Raw genomic sequence first — 21,815 nt, forward strand, 5'->3', positions numbered from 1 at the left:
GTGTTACAGAACATCGAATTAGCAGCAGGAAAACATTAGCGCTCTAACTGCAATAATGGCTGTGCAAAGCTGAAAACACCCACAGAATTAATGAGTCTAAGAAAGACATACTTGAGAAGATAATTTACACCTGTAACATCTAAAACAACAACATTTCTGCTTATTAATGGTATCACAGTTTAATGCTTAATTATTTGTACAATGAAAACTGATAAAGGTTCTTAAAACATTCAAATAAGTAATGTCTTGTTGATCGATTAAGCACAGATAACAAGGATTCTTCACAGGAGGCACAAGCTGGTCATCATATCAATAGAGTGCTGCCAGGATCAATAGCTCAAGAGCATAACAAGCCAAGTGCAGCAGACAAGCATGGCAAGGAAATGCCATAAACCTCAAACTTTACAGGTGTACCCTGACACACAGCCTGCCCACAAGGAGAGTCTATCGCACTTCTCAAAAGAGACCAACTGTCACAAGCTTTCCATTGACACACACCTCTAGGTAGTGATTCTTGGTAGTTTGAGAGGATTGGCTTGTCGTTACAGTGAGGTTTGGTACCACTGTGCCTGTTCAGAGACCTTAAAGTCTGTGTAAAGGCAATTCCATGTTTTCTTTCAAAACATACATGGAAAATAGTTGCTGAAAACATGTGACAACGATATTTTACTGAAATGTGGAGAGGGGTTCAAGCAGTTTTTTACCAGTTTTCAGCTCAGGATTTTTTGGCCGGTTCTAAAACGAGACCGTGTGACACATCACAGTGAGCATACCCTCACCCCCTAGCCCCGTGTGAAGGGCCATATTAACGGAGACCTGAAAATAATACAGTAATTACAGTGACGTTAGGTGACTTAGTGCACAGTAACGCGATTTTACATCATGTACTAACATAATCACATAAGGGTTTTTCATCATTTTCATGTGTGTTATCTAATGTCAGTGCATGTAGCGTTAGACTGCTCTCGTTTTCTGAGCGGAATCCAGAGGAAAATACACCGGTAACGGGACACGGGATGTCTTGTAGATATGACAGGGAATGTATGTAGTCAGATCTGAGTTTACGTGTGTCTGTAACGGCGCATGATGCCGGGGATGATCATAAACTTGTCGTTACTTTTTTATCATTCAAATTTGGCAACAACATAACAGCTCGGTGCTTAATGCACAGACATAAGATTTATACAGATCTTGTCATCTCACTCCTGGAAAGTAAGAAAATAAAAGTGTTATTTCCGAAAATGTTGAACTAGAGGGTAGAGTATGTCTATAATCATTTATGGAATTTGACAATGATTATATATATTATATTATACTATTTTTATAAACCTATGCAATAAGGAGCTTCACAGAAAACAAAAGCATATGGAACGACAGCATCAATACACATAAAAATGTTAGTGACAGCGGGTATACGCATGTACACAGACTCAGAGGGTACAGTACAAGACATTTTGTTCCCTGCCTGAACTGTACACCAGTATAAAGTACAGAGTACAGCTGATGCTGTAGAGAGTTGTGTATTGACTAGTACGTCTAACTTAGATGGTTTGACGAAGATGCAGATAATACAAAATAAAAATGTAAAAACAGTGTACACTGAGGATCAATTGTAATATAGTCAGCAAAGAATGAAGTACATAAGGTTATGTATACTGTTTATTGTGGTAGCTAATACTTAAGCACTTTGATCTCAGCCTCTCCTATCTCCCTCATTTCCCCTCCTCTCTGTTGTGCCCTGCACCTCTCTGTGTGTGTGACTCCGTCAGTTATTCCACAGCAAGAGGGCTTACATGGGGGCCAGGGAGGGTGAACAAACAGAGCGCCTCTCCACTGAGGCGAGACGGAGAAAAGACGAGGTGGAGAGGAGGAGGAGGCGACGAGCGCATCAGCAGTGGCAGCATCCTCCTGGTAGATCTAATGAGACGGAGGGGAAGAAAAACCGGAGGAGGAATGCTGTTTCTCTCACCACACAGTGCAAACAAAACTCCCTACGCCCTCTGCTCAGCCCAGAGGCGGCAGGCAGAGAGGAGTAGAAGTTCTCCGTGCCAGAATTCGCTCCATTACGCAGATTTTTGAGAATAGGAGGGAACACCGCAAAAAGCCACTTTCCGCCCTTTTTTAGGTGCTGGTGATATGGCTCAGAAAACAAGGGGAGCCAATCCATCCATTACACCGGAATGAGGAGAGGAACGCCGACTGGCTGACTGGAATGGACCTCAGTTAGATAATTCAATATTCACACAGAGCACCCCTCACTTGTCAACTTAAAGCTGTAGTCAATATTAGGTTACAATGACTGATTTTGTTTTATGGTTTTGCAAACTGAATTAAATGTCTGCATAAATCTGATATTTTTGTTGTTTAAAAGCAAACTGATGTCATTCTTTTTCCTCCTGCTCATTTCTTTTTGTTTTCGTGTATTTTGTGAGTTTAGTTGTCCGGGCATATACATGTCCTTATGTATATGCTTAAGAGTTGATCTTTCTGTGTAACACATTGTATCTGCAACAGCGTCATTTATAGAGTGAAAACAATGCCTTCCTAAAACACCTCCTTCCTATTAGATGACCACCAAAATGACTGTTTTACCACCTATTGAGTTTAAAAGTGCCCGTAGGAATGGTGGGGGGGAGTACAGGAAGTGTTGGCAGAATTAAATATCATTCTGTACACAAGCAGAAATATTAAAGGGATATATACCACAGTATATCATTATATGTATGGGGTTAGAGAAAACATCCTGCCTTTGGAGTACAAGAAGTTCTTTCTACCAGATCCAGAATGAGAAAAAAGATTTTTAAATGCACCTTTGATGAAGCTAACAAGTAAATAAAAACAGATAGCACACACATTAAGACACACTGGATAAATATGGCAATTATTGCTGTCTGGTCGCAGCACAAGACAAGAAGAAAGTGGCAAACAGGATTAATTCTAGACTAAATCAAACCTTTTCACAGAGATCAGACAGGATCACTACTCAGAATGGAAAAGTACAGTAAATATTCACTTAAAAATGCTGACATTTAAGCTAAATGATTTTATTCATGTTTATAGCTTACTTGTAAATAAGTACTTCTTTTTTTTAACTTTTACTAGGCCTATGTCACAGGTGACAGTCGTGTAAACATCCTGCAGGCTGGATGTGTCATCCTGAGAATCAACACATTCAACATGATAAACGCTGACATTCTCTACAGTGCTGCTGACTGCAGGCTCGACAATTCAAAGGTCTCTGTTGTTAACCGTAAGCTCTGTGCGCCTCGCTAACCCAGCCTGCAGGTTGAAAGCTGACCCTCTGCCTGCCGGAGGGGCGCCAACCAAGACGTTAAAGGCCCGGCATGGTTTGGCTCTTTGGACACATCTTAACTATTTATGAGATGTGATTTTGCAAAGTACGAACAGGTTGCATGAACATGAATACAGATCAGAGGGTGTGCTGATTAATAATTACACTCTCAGCTAGCCACTGATCTCATTACATTAAAACAGCTGAGCCAATCACAGTGGCGCATGATGACAACAGCTCAACAAATGAAGATGTACATGCATCCAGGAAATCAGATTGTCTGGATGGTGCGGAGCGGCATGATGTGAATGCACAGCACCATGAGTCTGCGGTCAGAGACAGACAGTGTGGGTTTTTAAAAGTTAATTAGATTTTCATTCCAGTCATAAAACATCTACTGTATTTCACATTATAAATTGTCCCATCATATCTTTAAATCATCATTGTGGGGACATTATGTAAGTTCTCAACCATAAAATAACAATGACTTTAAATCATTTTGATGTATATTCAGGTATAAATTGTCTATGGAACATGGTATATGGAACACCATATGTCTATCTATGATTTTGTTAAAACTGATCATATAACTGATCATATTTTAGGGAGAAAATCTTTTCTGATTTCCCTCTAATGAGTTTCCTGATGGACAGTAACTGCTACTAACTGTAGCTGTTGTTAGCTAATGTTAGCTCAGTTTGTTAGCCAGGCAGTCTGGACTTCAAGCTCAGAGCACTGAGGGAGACTATAGCAGAGGTGAAGAGGACATTGACAGAGGAAACTAAGAAGAGAAAGCGGGAGATAAAGTGAAAGAACAAGAGGTCTCTGGACAAGAGTAAATCTGGGACTGACTTTTAGTTTTTGGGAAGTGCTTTGTGAAATAAATAGCTGAAAGACGGACGCTGAGCTGGGCTTCTTCATGTTGGACTAGTAAGTAATAACAGCTGGCTGCTATGTCTTGTGCTACAGTTGCTTGATGTTTTGCATCATAAGTAGTATAATCGTAACAAATACACATGCACAACTGTCCGTAATTACCACAGTGGTATTTTTCTCTGACACTGTGGCTGCTAAATTGCATAAATACCAATTTCTATGCAATGTTGCTTTAATGCACTGAAGGAGAAGTTTTGCATACAGAATAAAAGAGCTGTGGGAAAAAAGCACTCTAACTGATTTATAGATAAATGCAGACTGACAACACTGCTTTCACTACATCAGGTTAAGTTGTTTTTTAATGCCAATTTAACACATCCTGTGGTAAGTGTTTATTACAATTAGTTTATTTATGTTTTAAGTATTATTGTGTTATTGCTGTGCATTTATTCCAAGTATTTATCTATTTATTTTCTCTTGTTGACAAACTCAGACTGTCCACCATGGTTCTGAGAAATCCACTTGCAGAGCAAAGTCTTAGACACAATTTACACCCAAATACCAACTTGCTTTGCACTGCCTCATTTAAATGAACCTCCCACCACCTGTTTGCACCACTCTTCCCACCTGTGCAATGTGCGCTCTGCACTGAGCACCAAAATAACACACAGACAGGAAAGCAAATGGTCTAAGTGCTGCTTGCGCTGGTTGTGGCGCCGCAAATGAGGCTCTTAGAGTCAACAGCCATTCCAACAGCTCTGTGACACTGTACTCAGACACAGATGTGCTTTGAGCCAAATGATAACCATGGTGGTTACAATGACAATGCTAACACGCTGATGTTACACAGGTACTGTACAATGTTTTCCAGGTTCATCATCCTAGTTAGAATATATATATAGAATAAATATATGTTCTGCATTTGTCAGACCAAAGAAGAAAGTGTTGTTAACCACCCAGCCAAATTTGAATGAATCGACAAGTTTATGAAATCAGGTAAAAATAAGCAGTATTCTCAGCTTTAGGACTGTGGGGGCGTGCCTGCTGAATGCACTGAAGCCACGCCCACTGGTGGGAGCATTCAAGCAGCAATTTTGAAGCAACTGAAACATGTCAGATGAGTTCAGAAAATTACATGACTATCTTTGACACTGAGTGAGATGAATTAATGTCTATCTGAGCATCCCCTGCACCCCTGCCAGGGGTACAGTATGCTCAGGGTGGCCTCAGTGTGTCATCGAGCTACCCGAAAAAATCATGGACTGAAAACTGGTGAAAAACTGTTTTAACTCTATATTTCAGTAATATATCGTCCAAAGTCTTTTCACATTTTTTTTAACTTGTTCTTTAAAATAAGTAAGATTTCTCCTCTGGAGACCATGAGTGTTTGTACATAATTTCATGGAAACTGATCTAATCTAAAATTTCAGTCTGGACCAGAGTGACCAATTTGACATTTCATACTCTAAACAAAGATGAATCATTGGTAAAAACAATGCTTAGCTGCAGCTCAAAATACAAATATCTTTTCATCTGGTTGTGTGTCACTGTTGGATAAAAACAAAAACACAAAAAACACAATCCATGAATGTTGGCCCTCCTACAAAATGCAGTTGGACTACCTGTAAAATGACTGATGTTTGCCAGAAAGTGACATGTTGTTTGTAATTAGCTTTGGACTGAATCATGTGTGAAGAGGGAAACCTGCCACATCAGCTCTGGTGTAGTGCACTTCTTCTGCCTACAGGAAATGACAAGCATCACTTTCAGCCACGCTTGACTGGACGCTTGGCAGCCAAGCCAACAGAGGCACAAAGTAATGCGCGTATTTGTTTGTGTGTATGCGTGTAATAAAAAGAGTGAGGGAGCAATTACTCACGTTTGGGGTTTTTTTGGTGTTGTTGTTGGGGGGGTGCACATACAGATAGGAAGCCTCCTATCTATATGCGCGCATCAGTTAGTCCAGCGGTTTTGTGATTAATGTGTGCTATAGTGTGTCTCTGTGTGCTTGCCAACTTCCCTCTCAGCCAAATGAAGTCATGTTATTCTTTAAAGCTTCAATTACAAGCCATGCCTTTCTACCAGGGGCTGTATGTCTCGCCAAGAACCTGCCAAATACATATCATCATGATAACTGGTTTATAGCTACTGCATGTGAAACCATCTAGCTAGCAGCCATTCGAGTCAACAGGCGTAAATAGACAGGCATGATGGCAAAGGGACAGATGCAAGCTGGATTTGTTACTTCCACAGTAGACTGAGTCACCTTGGCCCACTGTATTTCTCTTCTCATAAATATTCATGAACTGGGGCTTGCCTGCTGGTTGACGTGAACTATGATTAGTCATATACAAACATGCTAGTGCTAAAGTGACAAATGTCATATCCACGTATAAAAAAAATATAGAATTGTTAATAAGCCTGAGCGATCTGGTGGCTGATTTAAGGCACAATGAAAGACAACAATCCTTTGTTGCGTAAAATCTTTGTCTCATTGATCACCTTCTCTGTTACACCAGTCAAAAACAATATGAACAAATTAGCTATGGTGCTGTGCTGAAAAAAACAACAGAGCCAATTGGGGTTCACTATTCAGGAATGTCATCTTCTGCAAAAAGCTGACTGGAATGGATAATCCAATAAATGACAAAAGTTGAATCAACATTATAAAGACTCATTGGTTTGGTTTTGTATTCCTGATCACATCCCTGTGTGAACGTGAGCAGGAAGGGAAGAAGCTGACTGCGTACCTGCCCGTAGCTCAGAGATCTTGTGTTGCTGCCGACAGACAGAGCAGAGCTGGTATCCGTCTGCTATGACGTGAACAACATGGCATCGGCAGCACTGAGCCAGGCCTCACAGAGCACACACTGTTCACTCACTGAAGGGATCCCTAACTGTCTAGAAGACACAAAGCAGAACAGCCTGTACCGAGAACAAAAAAAAAACAAAAAAACTCACAGCTGTCAGGTCACTGACCACATCTGTCATTAAAGCAGCTGCTGAGAAAAGGATCAATAACACCAGTGAAGAGGAAGCTCCATGATCACCTGAGAAAACCACCCCCTGGATTAAAAGTGACTTACAGAAAAGGAAGTGAGGAGCAAGTGAGTAATTAGTGAAATGTTTACAGATTGACACCATGACGGAGAGCATCACAATGCCCTTAAAAATCTATAAATAGTAGCTGGACATATCTGGGTGAGTGAGTGAATAAGCACTGTTTGCTTACAGCCAAAAACGATAACAGTGAGAAAAGACCGGTGTTTTAGTGCACTGAGGTCTCAGCAACTAACTTGGTGCTGCACTTATTAATACATCCATGTGTGTCTAATGTTGTGCCAATTCATCAGTAGATGTTGAGATATTTTATAGGAAAAGTTCAAGGTTAAGTGAAAAGTTCAACCTGCAGGTGGCGCTAGAAGAAAGGTCAGGGGACCACCATTCTCTGGGGAGCATGAATATCTGTATGAAATGTCAATACAAAAACAAATTTGATATGGGATTTTTTTTTTTAATCAGCTTTTATAAGTGGATTCAACAGTAAAACCAAATGATAAAATGCTGTTTCGCCTCGGCCGTGACCTCAGCCTTCAGCTTCAGTAATGCAGAGCACACATCAAGCGCACCTGTAACTTCAGCAAGGCCAGGACTGTCAGACCTGCACGATCAGACAGGAGCATTCTGGCAGACGTTCAAAGGCAACATTTATACTGCCGGGTGCAAGCAGAAACTAAAGTGCCCCAACCTCTCTGTAGTCTCTGCAACTATACTTTGAAGCCTCCTATTGTGCTGAAGCCTGTTGCCTGAGAGGCACATGAAAGGAAATCACAACTTTGAAGTCAACACAAGCGCCGACCCTCGGCCCGACCACTTACGGCTGGGCCTCGTAAATCAAACATAAAGATACATAAATAAAAACAACTGGCCTGGCTTCTGTTTCCCTGGAGATGACAGTGGGATTATTGTTCTCAGTGACTTCACCCGGGAGCCTTAGATTGCGGTTGCCATAGAGTTTGCACAGGCAGTAAAAGGCCATTTGAGGCTTTGGTCAATAACAGCAACGACTGGCTATCAAAGGCCAAGAGGCAGGAAAGGTTAAATGGAGAACCACTGAATCAGCCATATGTTGCTGACAGACACTGACAGTATAATAAATAAATATATATATGGTGTTCATATTAAGTTAATAGGAACATATTTATTCAAATTACAAATCAAACACGTCAATGTCGTACTGCGCTTAATGTTAACGTGAGCTGTTTTCTTCATTAACTGGTTGCTTTTTACTCCAAGAAATCTCACGCGAATGACTGAGAATCTCTATATTTAAGTGTATAACTGGCCGTGCTGCAGTATCATAAAGTATCATCAGAAAGCATAAAGGACATTAAGGACTACAAGTACTTGGACGTGCACCTTGATACCAGACTGGACTGGAGATGCAACACTGAGGCTGTCTACAGGAAGGGACAGAGCAGACTCTACTTCCTGAGGAAGCTCTGGTCTTTTAATGTGTGCAGCAAGATGTTTCAGATGTTCCACCAGTCTGTTGTTGCGAGTGCAATCTCCTTTGCAGCCATCTGCTGGGGCAGCAGCATCAGAGCCAGCGACACAAAGAAACTGAAGAATCTGATCAAGAGGGCTGGCTTTGTGCTGGGGACTGCTCTGGAGCTCCTGCAGCTGGTTGTAGAAAAAAAGGATGCTCCACAAACTGCTCAGTATTATGGACCACAACTCCCATCCACTACATGACCTCCTGCTCAAACAACAGAGCAGTTTCAGTCGGAGACTCTTGCAGCTCCACTGTAAAAAAGACAGCTACAGGACGTCACCCCTGTTTCCATTCAACTGTTATATCTTTGTACAATGACTCCCTCTGTGCAGAGGGTTGAGCAGTTGAGCTGATGGACATAATAAGGGATGCACATATGTATATTTTTTTTAATGTATATTTTCTTATGTATATTTTTTAGAGGTAGAACTATCCATCTATCTTTTCTAAACTCCTCACCCTCAGACTGACATATTTCTGTTTCTGTAGTCTCCAGTCTCAAGATGAGATACACAGCTCAGCTGTTTTTTGTTTTTTTGTATTGTTTGTTTGTTTTGTTTAGTTTTGGTCAGACTTCAAAAAAGTTCCTCCAGAGACTTAAATATTAATAACTGACCGATCTGATTGCTAGACACGGTCATGGTAGAAATCATCTGCACTCTTTGTGGCATTAAAACTTTTTTCACCCAGATGAATTCTCAGTTTCTGCTCTAAAAGGAGGAAAAACCTGCTGCAAATAATAATAATAAGAAGAAAGATTCTTACTGACCGAGTGTCATTTAATCCCCTTCTTCTTGGATTTTTTTAAAATTTATATTTTCAGCCACTGAGTCATGATTCCCCAGTTCCTATGAACACGATGCTTCATACTGGCAAATGTTGTCCAGAACAGATAATGGTTTTCTGAGTAGAGCAGTCCCCCCCCCCCTTCTCTTCCTGTCACAGATGCTGTGGTGCTCAGCGTGTGATTGGCCATGTCTGACTCCTCATCAGGGTTCAGTGTTCCTTGGCTGGCCAGCTCAGCACTCTATTGATTGGGCCTTTGGCAACCCGGGCAGATTTATTCTCTTATTAGGGGCTCCTAATACCTCATCAGGACAGATTAAAGGTCTGCCACTGCCTCCAGCTATACTATCATTTAAATCCTTTCATTAGGATTTGGGTGGCTGTATTGATAGAATCATCCTAAGAACTAAGAAGTGGAATTATACAAAAGGCAAAACTAAAGCTGATTCTTAACAAATTGGAAAAAGCACAAGAATCATTATTTACTCATGCAGTTTTAAGATGATTAATAGAGCAGAACTAAATATGTTTTAATTCCAAACAAAGCAGGATTATTTATTTCCCCTCTCATAGCACAGTCACAATTACATCTTCTCAGAGTGTATGTTAAATTAGATTTCTGACCAGTAAGATCGATAAAAACCCTCACCCGTCACTTTTGATTGATTGCCCAGCACTTTAAACATAATTTTCTAATCAATCATTCATACATTGATCGATAGTGTCCAACAGTAACAGTCTCCAACGTTCGTCTGTGAGTTTCTTGCTTAGTGATTTCTTTTTCTCTTGCTACACAAAATAAGTAATAATTTCATTGCTTATACCATACTTAACTCTAATTAGGATCACCAATTTTTGCCAGCAGGCTGTTTATGCCCAGGTGTGCAGTAAAGTCTATTTAATCCTCTTAACTTCAACTTAGGGAGGTTGAACATCTTTTATCATTTTCCATCAGGACAATTTCTCCAAGGATCAGATTTTGCTTATATTGTGATCCAATGAGGCAAGCCACATCCAGAGCTGATGTGATTGATATCAAGTTGGTGTGGACTCAGTACAGACCCCTTCGACCCCCTGGTCCCGCAGGAGCATGTCAAGCACAAAGCAAACAGTACGACTGACACACACACACACATGCACGCACGCACGCACGCAAACCCACGATTACGCCGAGGCACATTATCTACTGTGGTTGCTTGGCAACCAAACGGAGACGCACACATACACAACATAATGGTTAATTTGTATCCAGCTGTGTCAGCAATGGGTAGCCAAAACTGAAGAGCTATTTCTCTAGCTTTAGGCTTTAAAGAGAAGAGTTTTTGAGACTGATTTGAGACACATGGCACCATGTAAACAATAAAATATTGGCATACTACTTGAACTGATTATCTGCTTGGACAATCTGATTTTCTGACAATGCCATATTTAAATAACTTGATAAATCAGAACTTCTTGATAACTAATGAAGCAACCAGAAGGCAAAGCAAAGTGCTAAGCACCACTGCTGTTTTGCAATTGATGTGCAAGGTGTATCGCTTGGCACCGAAGGCAGCTGGTGTTTTTCTACATGAAAATAGTGGAATTCAAGTGTTTCACTCCGTGACGTTTAAAGTACACCTGCTTTCATCTTCCAGCACACGAGAGCTTTCACTGTGTAGGTATTACAGAGGAACATTAAATCAATCAATCACAGCTCCAAACACAACCTTCCCACTTATGTGTCATGTGAACAAAAAAGAAAAGGCATCTCTCAAACATTAATGTGCCGGCTGTGGCTTAAAACAGAAGAGATTAAAATGCATAAAGTGACGTTTCAAATTCTGTTCTTACTTGCAAAAGAATCTGTGGAATCCTTTTCAGCCTACCTTTTCTGAAATAGCCATTCATTTCAGCACACACCTGATCTGGACCACATACAGCACAAAGACAGTACAATATCTCTCCACTCATATGTTTATAAGCATCATGCAGCCCGGATGAAACTGGGAAATTTTATGAGTTGATTAATAGACTACTTTTAGATTATTGGCCTACAGAAGTGGGAGTTGATCAACATGACGTGTACAGATGAAGCTTTTCAAGCTTCAGTGAGGTACCTCATGAGGTGGTGGCTGTTATCCTGCATTCAGGCGTGAACAGCCTCTAAGAAGCAAGGCTGAAACTTAAAATGGACTGCTTCCTCTGTGTGGGAACAATATACACTGTAAGTTGTTCAACTACAAAGCAATTCAGTGTCAACAAAATAGAAAAAAATGTGTTTCTAGGGACAGATATAAGTGTGCCATAAAGATGCATCTGGAGATTATACATATTATTATTTTCCCTCTTCCAATTATATGCTGACAACTTTCTGATTGCCGTCAGTAGTTAAAAGCAGAGAAGGAGCAGCACCATACCACTTTCCAAACAAAGCTTCAGTGCTGCCTAAGTTGAAATCCCAGCAGTAATTACTTAGAACTATTGACCTGACCATTGCTCTGCCATTGACTCCTTTATGTTTCTCCTTTCTGATAATACGAAACACAGCCCATTACATGTCAAAGCCCCAGAGTCTGACAGCTTCCCTGCCAGGCAGCCACTCTTGTCCGAGCCTCACTAAGAGCTGCTCAAAATGAGAAAGAAAAATATACAATTTTCAACTATAGAGGCATCTGTCGCAGAAATCTGTGATCCGCTTAGCTATTAACTTGCACTGTTAATATGTACTTATTTCTGAAACACATATCAAATAAAAAAAACATGTATTTAATACACTTTGCCATGCTGAAATTGAGATGATAAGGATAAGAGAGAAGTAGAGGGTATTTTGGTTTGGTTGTTGAGGCAAAAGTTTGAGAATTGTAACTTATCATGAACTGCATGCATGCCTTAAACTATATAGCCAAATGCATGTGGACACCCAAACATAACACTTGTGATTCCAAAACCAAGTCAAGTTCTACCACATCAAACTAGGAAATCATTTCTTTATGGACCAGGCTTTGTGCACAGGGACATATTCTGTTAAACAGCAAAGGGCCTTCCCCAAATTGCTGACACAAAGTTGAAAGCCACAAAGTAAGTGCATATGGTGTCCATGTGTTGCTCAAGGACAGAAATTGAAAGACCTAAGCAACAAATGTGATTCTTTTCACATCTTTTTCGGACTTGTGCTACTTGTTGAATAAGTTATAGATGCTTGTAGGCAGATTCTCTAACTGGAAGAAGGTGACTCCAATACACCGTCTCTCAAGGCACTCACAGATACACACAAAAGAAACCACTCTCTCGCTTATGACTTCTATCTCCAGCTGACACCCAGCGGGCGAGGGACTCACCCTGTGAGGACGACCACGAAGTCCATTACATTCCAGCCGTTGCGGAGGTAGGAGCCTTTGTGAAATGCAAAGCCCAGGGCGATGATCTTAATGGCAGCCTCGAAACAGAATATTCCAATAAAGTAGGGCTCTGTGTCGTCCTACAGAAAGACAGAGAGAATCAGAGAGAGGATGAGAGTGACAGGGGAAGATCTTTTTGTTCAAGGTAAGAGAGTGGTTAATGAAGCATTAAGTGAAAGAGAGGGGGGTAAGTAAAAGAGAGAAAGAAAGATGGGTCCTTTCACTTCTTGCACTGACATTAACTGCAGTGCAGGAAGTGGAGCCCTCTTCTTTGGATGAAAAGAGTGTAAATACTATGAAAACAAATATTCACACACAGCATGATCTTAATGGCATTGGTAAATCAATTGAAGCCTGCTCATTTAATTCATCAAAACATATCAAATAAAATATAACTTCAATTGATAGCAGACAATTACATGTGGAAAACAAAAATATTCTGGAGTAGACTGGAAAAAGGCACTTTGAAAGAGTAGATGGGTTCTTTGGCTGAACACCGGGGAAACTAAATCAATCAGAGGGCTATTTGAGTCAACCAGAACAGTGCTTGGGCTGAACAGAAAGACATTTGGGCCAAATAATAACTGTGTCAAAGGAATACAACTTTGGGCTAGGTAGAAGGGTATTTGGCCAAATGCATAACATAAGGGTCTTGGAACTGACCAGAATGCTTTGCCCACTAGAGAGGCTTCCAAGGATAATGATCAATTGCCCTTCTGGTGTGACATTTGGGCAGAAATAAAGCTTGGAAATGGGCCAAGGGGCATAGGGGCTGACCAAAGGGGTATCTGGAGCAACCAAAGGGGTACTTAGGCCAAGCAGAAGGTACTTGGGATGCTCAAATGCCATTTTAGTGTTTATTGTGACAATGTAATTGATGGACAGTTAGAATGACCACAAGGGCACTTTGGAGTCCTCCTGGTCCAACCACAGAAGCAAAGATGATAGCAGTTGAGCCAAACAAAAGGGTGTATAGATGAAGTAAACATTTTGGCCAACCAGAAAGGCACTTGGGTGGCTCAAGTGAAACAGGGGAAATAAAAAGAACAACATTATACCCACAAGACTAAGACATTTCTGTTTGAAAGGGCACTTTGACAGATGGCATATGCACAGGACTGGACATGACTGATTTAGGCACTACATTATTCTCTAAAAGTGTCTCAGTTTGATGACTTGCACTATATGGGTAAGTTAACCCTGGGCCTTGCTTTAACTAAACCAGCTGGATCATGTGTGTATGACATGACACTTTTTCTTTTGCCTCCATTAATATCTACAAGAGCCTGGGGCAATGTGCAGGGATCCGAACCGAGGATATCTCATGCCTACACTAACCTCTCCCCCTCGATTTTTCTCTCTCGCTCCCAGCATACTACAACCTGACAGTCAGTGTCCCCAACCCCCAGCATCCCCCAGCCTCCAACATAAATAATTAGATAAAAGCAGTGTGACAGGCCTGAGCACTATAAGAAATGTGACCTTTTGTATAGTACAGGCTGACTCCAGTGAACACAGTGATATTAGATATGTTGGATGAGAGTTACTGTATCAAGCATGAAGGCTGTGCTGGTAAAATAATGACACTTTGTTGTTGTTGAGAAGCAGATATGCGGCCCCTGGCCAATGAGACAAGCTGTACTGTATGAGCCTGCAACATTTCAACAACAATGACAGGCATTCAGTGTGACATGTAGTATATTCATTTTGGTATGCTGTAAAAAGTTTCACAGAAAAAAACAATTGAATGTCTTATGTAATGACAGGGCTGGAGGGATGTCTGGATTCATGTCTGTGCAAGTAGCATGTTAACATCTATTACACATACATCTAATATATTCCTGAATAATAAATACACTTGCTGAAGACGGCTGGGAAAATCCCCAAGGACCATGGCGCTAAAGACCTACAATGATTCTAAAATACTCTTAGTGAATAGCTTCTATCATCGCCTCCACTTACAGCACGCCTCCTACTCTGTTGACAGAGCTTCATAAATAATAGCTGATCCCTTGTTCTAATTAAAAGGCTTCTTGTTGTGTTACATCCTCGAGGTGGAGGAGGCTGGGAGAGGATGCTTGTATTCTGCTTTGTGTAGCCACTCTAATCACTTTCTCAGATGCTGAATGCTACCTTTTTGTTTTCCTAGTTGTAACATCTTCACTGCTGAATTTGCATTACAGCCGCTGAGATAATTCGAAACAGGAGCAGGTGGTTGAATATGAAAAGAATTCATTGACTTTTTCCACATCAAGCTGTTGCCCTTTGTAATACTCTCTGGCTCTCTATTTTAAGACAACTACAACACCCTCAAGAACATGAACAGCAAAGTGTTGAATAATGAAGCGACATGCTATTCAGTTTTGTTTTGTGTGTTTCCCTGGTACACAGGCAGGGATATGCCACTTGACCTCCCTGTGCAGCAGTCTCTCTGGTTTCTCTCTGAGAACAGTTAGCTGTGCAACGTGACTGCCAGAGTTCAAATGTTGGTTTAAACTGAGTGCATATGTGAGCAGCTGTGGGAACAGGGAGTCAGAACAGGGGATCAACACTAGATCACTGAGAGGATCTGCTGACTTACAAGATAGTAGCTGCAGGGGACAGGGACACAAACACAGGGTGCCCCACAGCCTGATGAGTGAAAGGTGGCACTGCAATTAAGCTGTTGCAAGTGAACTCCATGTAACTCTGGGACCCAGGCACTACTGATAAAGTTTAGGAAATCAAAAGCAGGGACTTGATTTCTCTCCATATCTCCAAGTTCTTGTGTCTAAAAGGAAGTGACATGAGAGGCAGGCATGTTCAAGCACTTACCAGACGTTCTGACATGGGCGTCTTGTCATCGGCCGGTAGGTGCTGCTCCAGGGCCAAGACGATGCAGTTGGCAATAATTGTAGCAAGGATCATGTACTCAAATGGAGTGTGAGGGTTAAGGAGCAGTTGAAGTAGTGAAGTTGCATTCATTCCATTTCACATCAGAATCATAATTTATATTTTCTCATGGAGTGTTTAAAGATATGACTTATCAAGGGTGGGCAGGATGATTACCCATTGTAGTCACCCTAAAATAAGGGTGTCCAGTACCAAAGAACAACAACAACATTCAATTGTACAGAAAAGCAGATCATCCCACATTATGCTGTGAAAATTCTGTGCCACATACATTTGGACATATTCGTCCACTAAAGCATAAACCTTCCATCATGCTCTGGTTGGAGGCTTTCTAGAAAGAAAGCCCTCTATACATGTGCTCATGATCCTTCCAGATGGTTGACCATTTCCAACCATTTTCAATGGTTGACTCATTTTGCAATCCATTTTCACTGGGTCATTGCCCGCAGGTCAGGGTCTATTGAGGACCTATGAATCGCAAGGGAATAGTGAGCTTGTGACCATTAAAGCCAAGATGTAGAATTATGTTCTATAAGACACTTGACTACCCTGATTATGCAACCAGAATACTGTTTTCTTGGCAGTGAATTTAACTCTTCGGTTTCTTATAGGTTTCTCTTCTGGTCCTGTGGAGCGGGAAGTTCGACTCATATCCGCTCATTGAGGGCATGGATACATTTCTAATCATTATTATTATTCCACTACAGCAAATGTTCTCACTGTCATCCACAGATTGAAGAGCAGCAGAAGCAGTCTTCTTGTGTTTGTCACAAAAGCTCTAGCTCTCCAGCCATTTGCATTTCACTGCAAGAAGATATTCATGTAATCTTGTTTTTTTTTCCTTCTAAAAATGAGAAGACATTCTTACAACTTCCCCTCCATTTCTTTTCAATCCAAATCATGTTTGAAGACTTAAACTACATAAATGGAATATAGGTCTTTGCCATTTCATTGTGAAAACATATTGCTGCAGCAGCACTGAGTGGATTTTTAGATAATCCACTGGGCTTTTATAGAACTGTGTGAGCAGAAGCATTGTCTATTTTAATCTCCAAAACAGTCTAAAATTGGTTTGTTTGTTTCAGAAACTGGGATTCCTGCGATTATTTAACTTGTTTTCAGGACAAATCACAGGCTTCAAGGCTTTCCTTATATTGAATGTTACTGTCTGCATGAGCAACTATTGTGGATTTAGAGAAAACACTTCAGAAACACACTAAATAATGTTACCCTGGCAGAATGGTTCACTTATTTCATGAGAGAAAATATGAAGATTTGGAGGGTGACCATGACTTGACTCATTGGAGTGAGCTTTTTCTTCTTCTTTTTTTTTGCATCAATAAAAAAGTGGTGTGGAGAGATGAGCGTGGGCGAGTTCAGCACCATGGAGAGGTCTCCTAAAGATGAAGAGGCGGTGCTGTAACCTCGAACCAGCGGTCTCCTTTTCCACCAAAATAAATAGAAGCTGTGCTTTTTCTTAAGGATGCTGTGGTTGGAGAACATGAGGGGAGAAGAGCGCAGTCAGTGTACGCAGCCACAGCAGTGACTGAGCACTGCCCTTTTACGCACGCAGCTTTTTTATTGACTTCTAGTTGCGTCAATCAATAACGATGTTTAATCATTATTAGCTAACGCTGGGATCTCTGTGCATGCTCGACAGACAGTTTACAGCTGACATTTAGACAAAACAACTTATCAGTCGACGTGGACGCCTACACGCTCTATTCTATATTGAGCTGGAATAAAAGAAAAGACAACACAATGGGCGGATGTGAAGTCTTTTCACGGTCAGACCTTTTGATAAAACATCTTTGTGTCGTGTTAAACAGAGATAAGAAGCGGAGCGACAGGTGCAGTCAGGGTTGCGCGGAGAGGAATAAAAACGGGCAATGTGGTGGCTACTCCACAGGAGAAATGTAACTGTCATTCAACAGCACAGCACAACCTAAACTGAAAGCACTGAATATAATCCACACTAGCACCTGAAACTTAGGCTTAACACACAGGCCTGCGGTGTGTGTGGTTGTTAAGCAAGGACAGACAGGTTTACAGGCTCCAGCTGCACCTGCTTTGTGCGCGGTGCTACTGGTCAGGAAGGATATGGCCACTCGGTTATTCGCTTTGCGTACTTCCTGATGACATTGTCCTCGCGGAAGATGAAGAGGGAGCGGTTGACAGTGAAGCAGTTTTGTTTGACAGGGTTCGGGTTGTAAATGGCCATTGTCCGGGCTCTCTGGGCCATCGACTGCTTGTACACCCGCTGGCCACCCGGAGCGCCGCCACCCCGGGCTCCCCCTCTCCCGGCGCCCGGTCCGCCTCTCCCTCCGCCGCCTGCGCCTCCTCCATAGCGGGTGGGTAGATCTTCTGCGAAGCGAGCCATCCTGGAAACGCACAGATCCAAAAGGGAAAATCCAAATTGGTGTCAGTGGAAATGGAGGAAAGACGCATCACAACAAACACACTTCATCCAAAGCACAGCTCAGCGTTGGAGTGTCCATGAAAGCGCTGCGTTTTGGAAAATGAAAAATATGGTGGCCTCATTGAAAACCACGCTCTCTTGATCCTTTCCATTCATTCATCTTCAGGGAAATTTATAAACACAAAAAGTTTAAAGTTTAAAGCAAGAACGCACTTGAGCTGTAAAAATTATTCACTTCGCTGAGGCTGTTGCATCCATCAGCCGGGCTCTGAGTGGGAAGAAAATCACACTGAAATGAAAGCAGATCACCCTGTCTCTGTCCAAAATCCTGACAGCATCGTGTCAGCATTCAAACACCAGTTGAAACGTCAGTGAAAACAAGCAGCGGCGGCAGAAAAACACTGAAATCCCTATGGTTTCTTTTCACAGCTGAAAACAACAATAAGACAAAGCAATCCAACACGAGCAGTTGTCCTGTGATTTCTGTGATCGCTCACTGTATGGGGGCTGAAGGCTATAAAGCAGGTCCTCAGAGGAATAAGGAAGAGCGCATGTGACCAAAACGGGCCTATCGGTGACTGGAGCGTACAGACGCGCTCACCGTCTGTTCGCTGGTTATAAGGGACTGGAAAACTAATGAAGTTCGGAAAAGCCCTGCGGGTGAAAACATGAGCGTTAATCAATCTTTCTTTTGACATCATCGAAAGCAAAAACAGGATGGCTGTAGAGAAGATAGCAGCTTCTAAAATATGACGTGCGTCTTCTTGCAGTGCGTTAGAAATCATGGAAGCAATGAGGGAGGGTGTGCATACCTTGTTGGCATAATCAGACACACAAGGTGAATTTAAAATAAAAATCATGTTAAGTATGTGAATCTAAACAGGTGAACCAGGCCCCTTCCTGCTCACCTGGAGTCCCACAGAGCACATGTGTAAACTTACAATAATAGGCTAATATATGCAAAAGAAACCTGTTATTTCTTCTTTTCTTCTGACCTTTTTAAAATCCAACATGTAAAGAAATATTTAAGTGACAACCCTTCACTAGAAGTGGACTGGCACATGGAAATGAAGCATTGCTATTAGACCAAATAAGATGGTTATTGTTATATGGGTGATGCATTATTAAATACAAATGATTTTGTTTGTCAAAAGCCATATTAGATAGCTATCACTTACATGGTGACATTTCAATGCAGGGAGTCAGTTCTTCCTATAAACTAAATTCCAAAAAAAAACATATTTTGTCCATCTACTGTGCAAAATCAATGTTTTACAGTTAGTTCTCTGAGACCTCAAGCAAAGGTATGTTATCATATTCTAAAATGGATCTATGGAACATGTCAACAGTTCAAAATCATAAGCTCACGAAACTCTTAATTAGCAAAGAAGCTCTGCAGACTTATTTCATGCCCTCACTAATTTTCTGTCCATCTACTGCGATTATGACTCAAGGCAAAAACAATCTTTTATACAAATATGCAGATGATCTGACTGGCTGCTCTCTTACACCCATCTAAATATTTGGAAAACCAGGTAACAAACTCTGTTCCTCTGTGACTGTGTTTATGTGAAACAATCATTGAACAAGCCTCAGATACTTTAAAATGCATGCAGCATACTGTATCAGTCTCCTTAAATGACTTTGAATAAGCTAGCAAGTTTATTAATCAGTAATAAAGTATCTCATTAAAAGTGTTCTGTCACACAGTATCACTGCATAGTAAATACATTGTGGTCAGTAAACTAATCAGTAGGCCACAGAGTCAGCTGCAGGCTATTTAGGAACAGTGGGAGAAAAAGAAAGTTCTGCATATCACAGACAAACCTTTACAGAGTCTAGAGGCTAAACTCTGGCTTATTTAAGCCTTATTTCAGAGACAAACAGCTTGCACTGAGCAACCTTACAGGCTCAGTTTGAATGTGTTGTTTGTCTGCTTAGTGGTGGTTACTGGGATTCACAGAGTAATAGCCAACGTTGATTACAGCTGGGTGATGTTTTGTGTGTGCCATTTACTGGACGGTTATGCCTTTAAATTAGATTTAAGAAATGAATTAAAATGCAACATTAAAACCATTGACTTGGACACTTAGATCTAAAGCTTAGATTAGTTTTCACTCAGTTTCGCATTTTCTATTTCCTGTCTTTTTCTCACGAGTTACAATATAAAAATAGTCAGAGCCTGATGTCTTTACTGATGATATTCAGAGTGCATAACATGGGGTATTGTGCCTTATTGTCAATCAACATAAACTATATGTCCAAAAGTATGAGGACACACAAACATTGCACCATAAGTACACAAAGATAAACAAAGGTATGTGTCCACATGCTTTTTTAGTGTAAGCTTTGATACTGCAGAAACATGTTTCCATTTTGCGGAAAAACCACATGATGCCACTTATTCATGAACACATGTGAAGTGTGTGTCAATATTATCAGTGCATCTGATCAATCTGTATACCTTCACATTTTGCTTATCTTGATTTAAATGCATTCTTGTTCAATCAAATTAACCCAACGCACGCCAGACTCGACTAGCTGTTAACTTACTCACATCCAGAGTGCAGTTAGAAATTGATCCAGCCTTGTATTATTTTGCTCATTATTAATTTAGCATCTAAAAATCAAACTTTGCTCTCTGTTAACATCATCTGACTGCTGCCAATTCAATAACGCAGATGCTCTGGAATGGATACTGCCAAGAAGCCATCTAGTGGTTTATTCAATGTACTGCAGAAAGAATGGTAACCTGTCACTGTATTATTTATCCCATCTTGAGCTGATATTTTGCTGAACAAAGTGTTGTGAAATATTAATGTTCCCTTTGACATAAATTCCCCAATGCAAAAATATCCGGAGACTTTGAGCGGGTTATAGTGTAATTCTTTTGTAAACAGTATCAGCCAATTTACCAGAAGACCAATACACTAATGTAAGAGACTTAATTACCAACAAAGAGCAGTTTAATGGACTGGTTGCACAGCATATGTAGCAGGTGTATTATGTCTTGTATTGTAAATGTTTATCCGGCCAGTGATGCTTAACCTTATCCTTCAATATTCATTTCAATATTCATTTCGGGTATGTCTGTATATTTGACTTTTTTATTGTTCCAAATAAAATGCAGGTGTTTTCTTAAAAGCTTAAATAGACTTTTTTTTGTTGTTTTTTTTGGATTGTGTCTCACCCTCCAGGCCAAAAACGTGCTGTGCTGTTCAGGGTCTCATGCTTCATGGTGATGTGACGCACACCATCTCTCCTTTCCGGTCCCTCCACCTCGTCCAGGTGTAAAACCGTGTCATACTTATGCAAGGTGCTGGCTCCACATGATGCCTCCTCCGTGCCGTCAGCGCCTGTGGTGTCTGTCTCCTCCAGGGGACCCTGCTCCTTCTCTACCTGTTGGCCTGGGAGCCCACTGCTTTCAGGTGACACAGCCCAGGTGTCCACGTACTCTGCCCCCAGGGTGAGCATCCTCCAGTAGCCCATGGTGGTTGAACGCATAGCTGGTGCGTGAAAGACATTAATATGCAGACAGGTGATATAACTTAAAAGATATTGAACATTCTAACAATAACAACGTTTTGGATATCTGCACTCCCGCCAAAGAAAGTC

At 41.1% G+C, this 21,815-nt stretch overlaps 1 protein-coding gene across 2 annotated transcripts in view; it reads right to left on the reverse strand.

The window, feature by feature from the left end:
* The window catches only part of cacna1bb (calcium channel, voltage-dependent, N type, alpha 1B subunit, b), a 134,837-nt gene extending 113,022 nt beyond the window's left edge, over positions 1–21,815 (reverse strand). The window contains exons 1-4 of one of the 2 annotated variants that reach the window (XM_019272847.2): positions 21,391–21,815; positions 17,884–18,162; positions 15,704–15,809; positions 12,830–12,969 (exon numbers count right to left, since the gene is read on the reverse strand). In XM_019272847.2, the coding sequence (XP_019128392.2) occupies positions 12,830–12,969; positions 15,704–15,809; positions 17,884–18,162; positions 21,391–21,704 (839 nt within the window). In that variant the 5' untranslated portion in view covers positions 21,705–21,815. Of the gene's footprint in view, positions 1–12,829; positions 12,970–15,703; positions 15,810–17,883; positions 18,163–18,413; positions 18,709–21,390 lie in introns of those variants that run through there. The other variant, XM_019272846.2, reaches the window with a different exon arrangement.

Source organism: Larimichthys crocea, chromosome IV (assembly GCF_000972845.2).
Source record: "Larimichthys crocea isolate SSNF chromosome IV, L_crocea_2.0, whole genome shotgun sequence".
NCBI classification, from domain to species: domain Eukaryota; kingdom Metazoa; phylum Chordata; class Actinopteri; family Sciaenidae; genus Larimichthys; species Larimichthys crocea.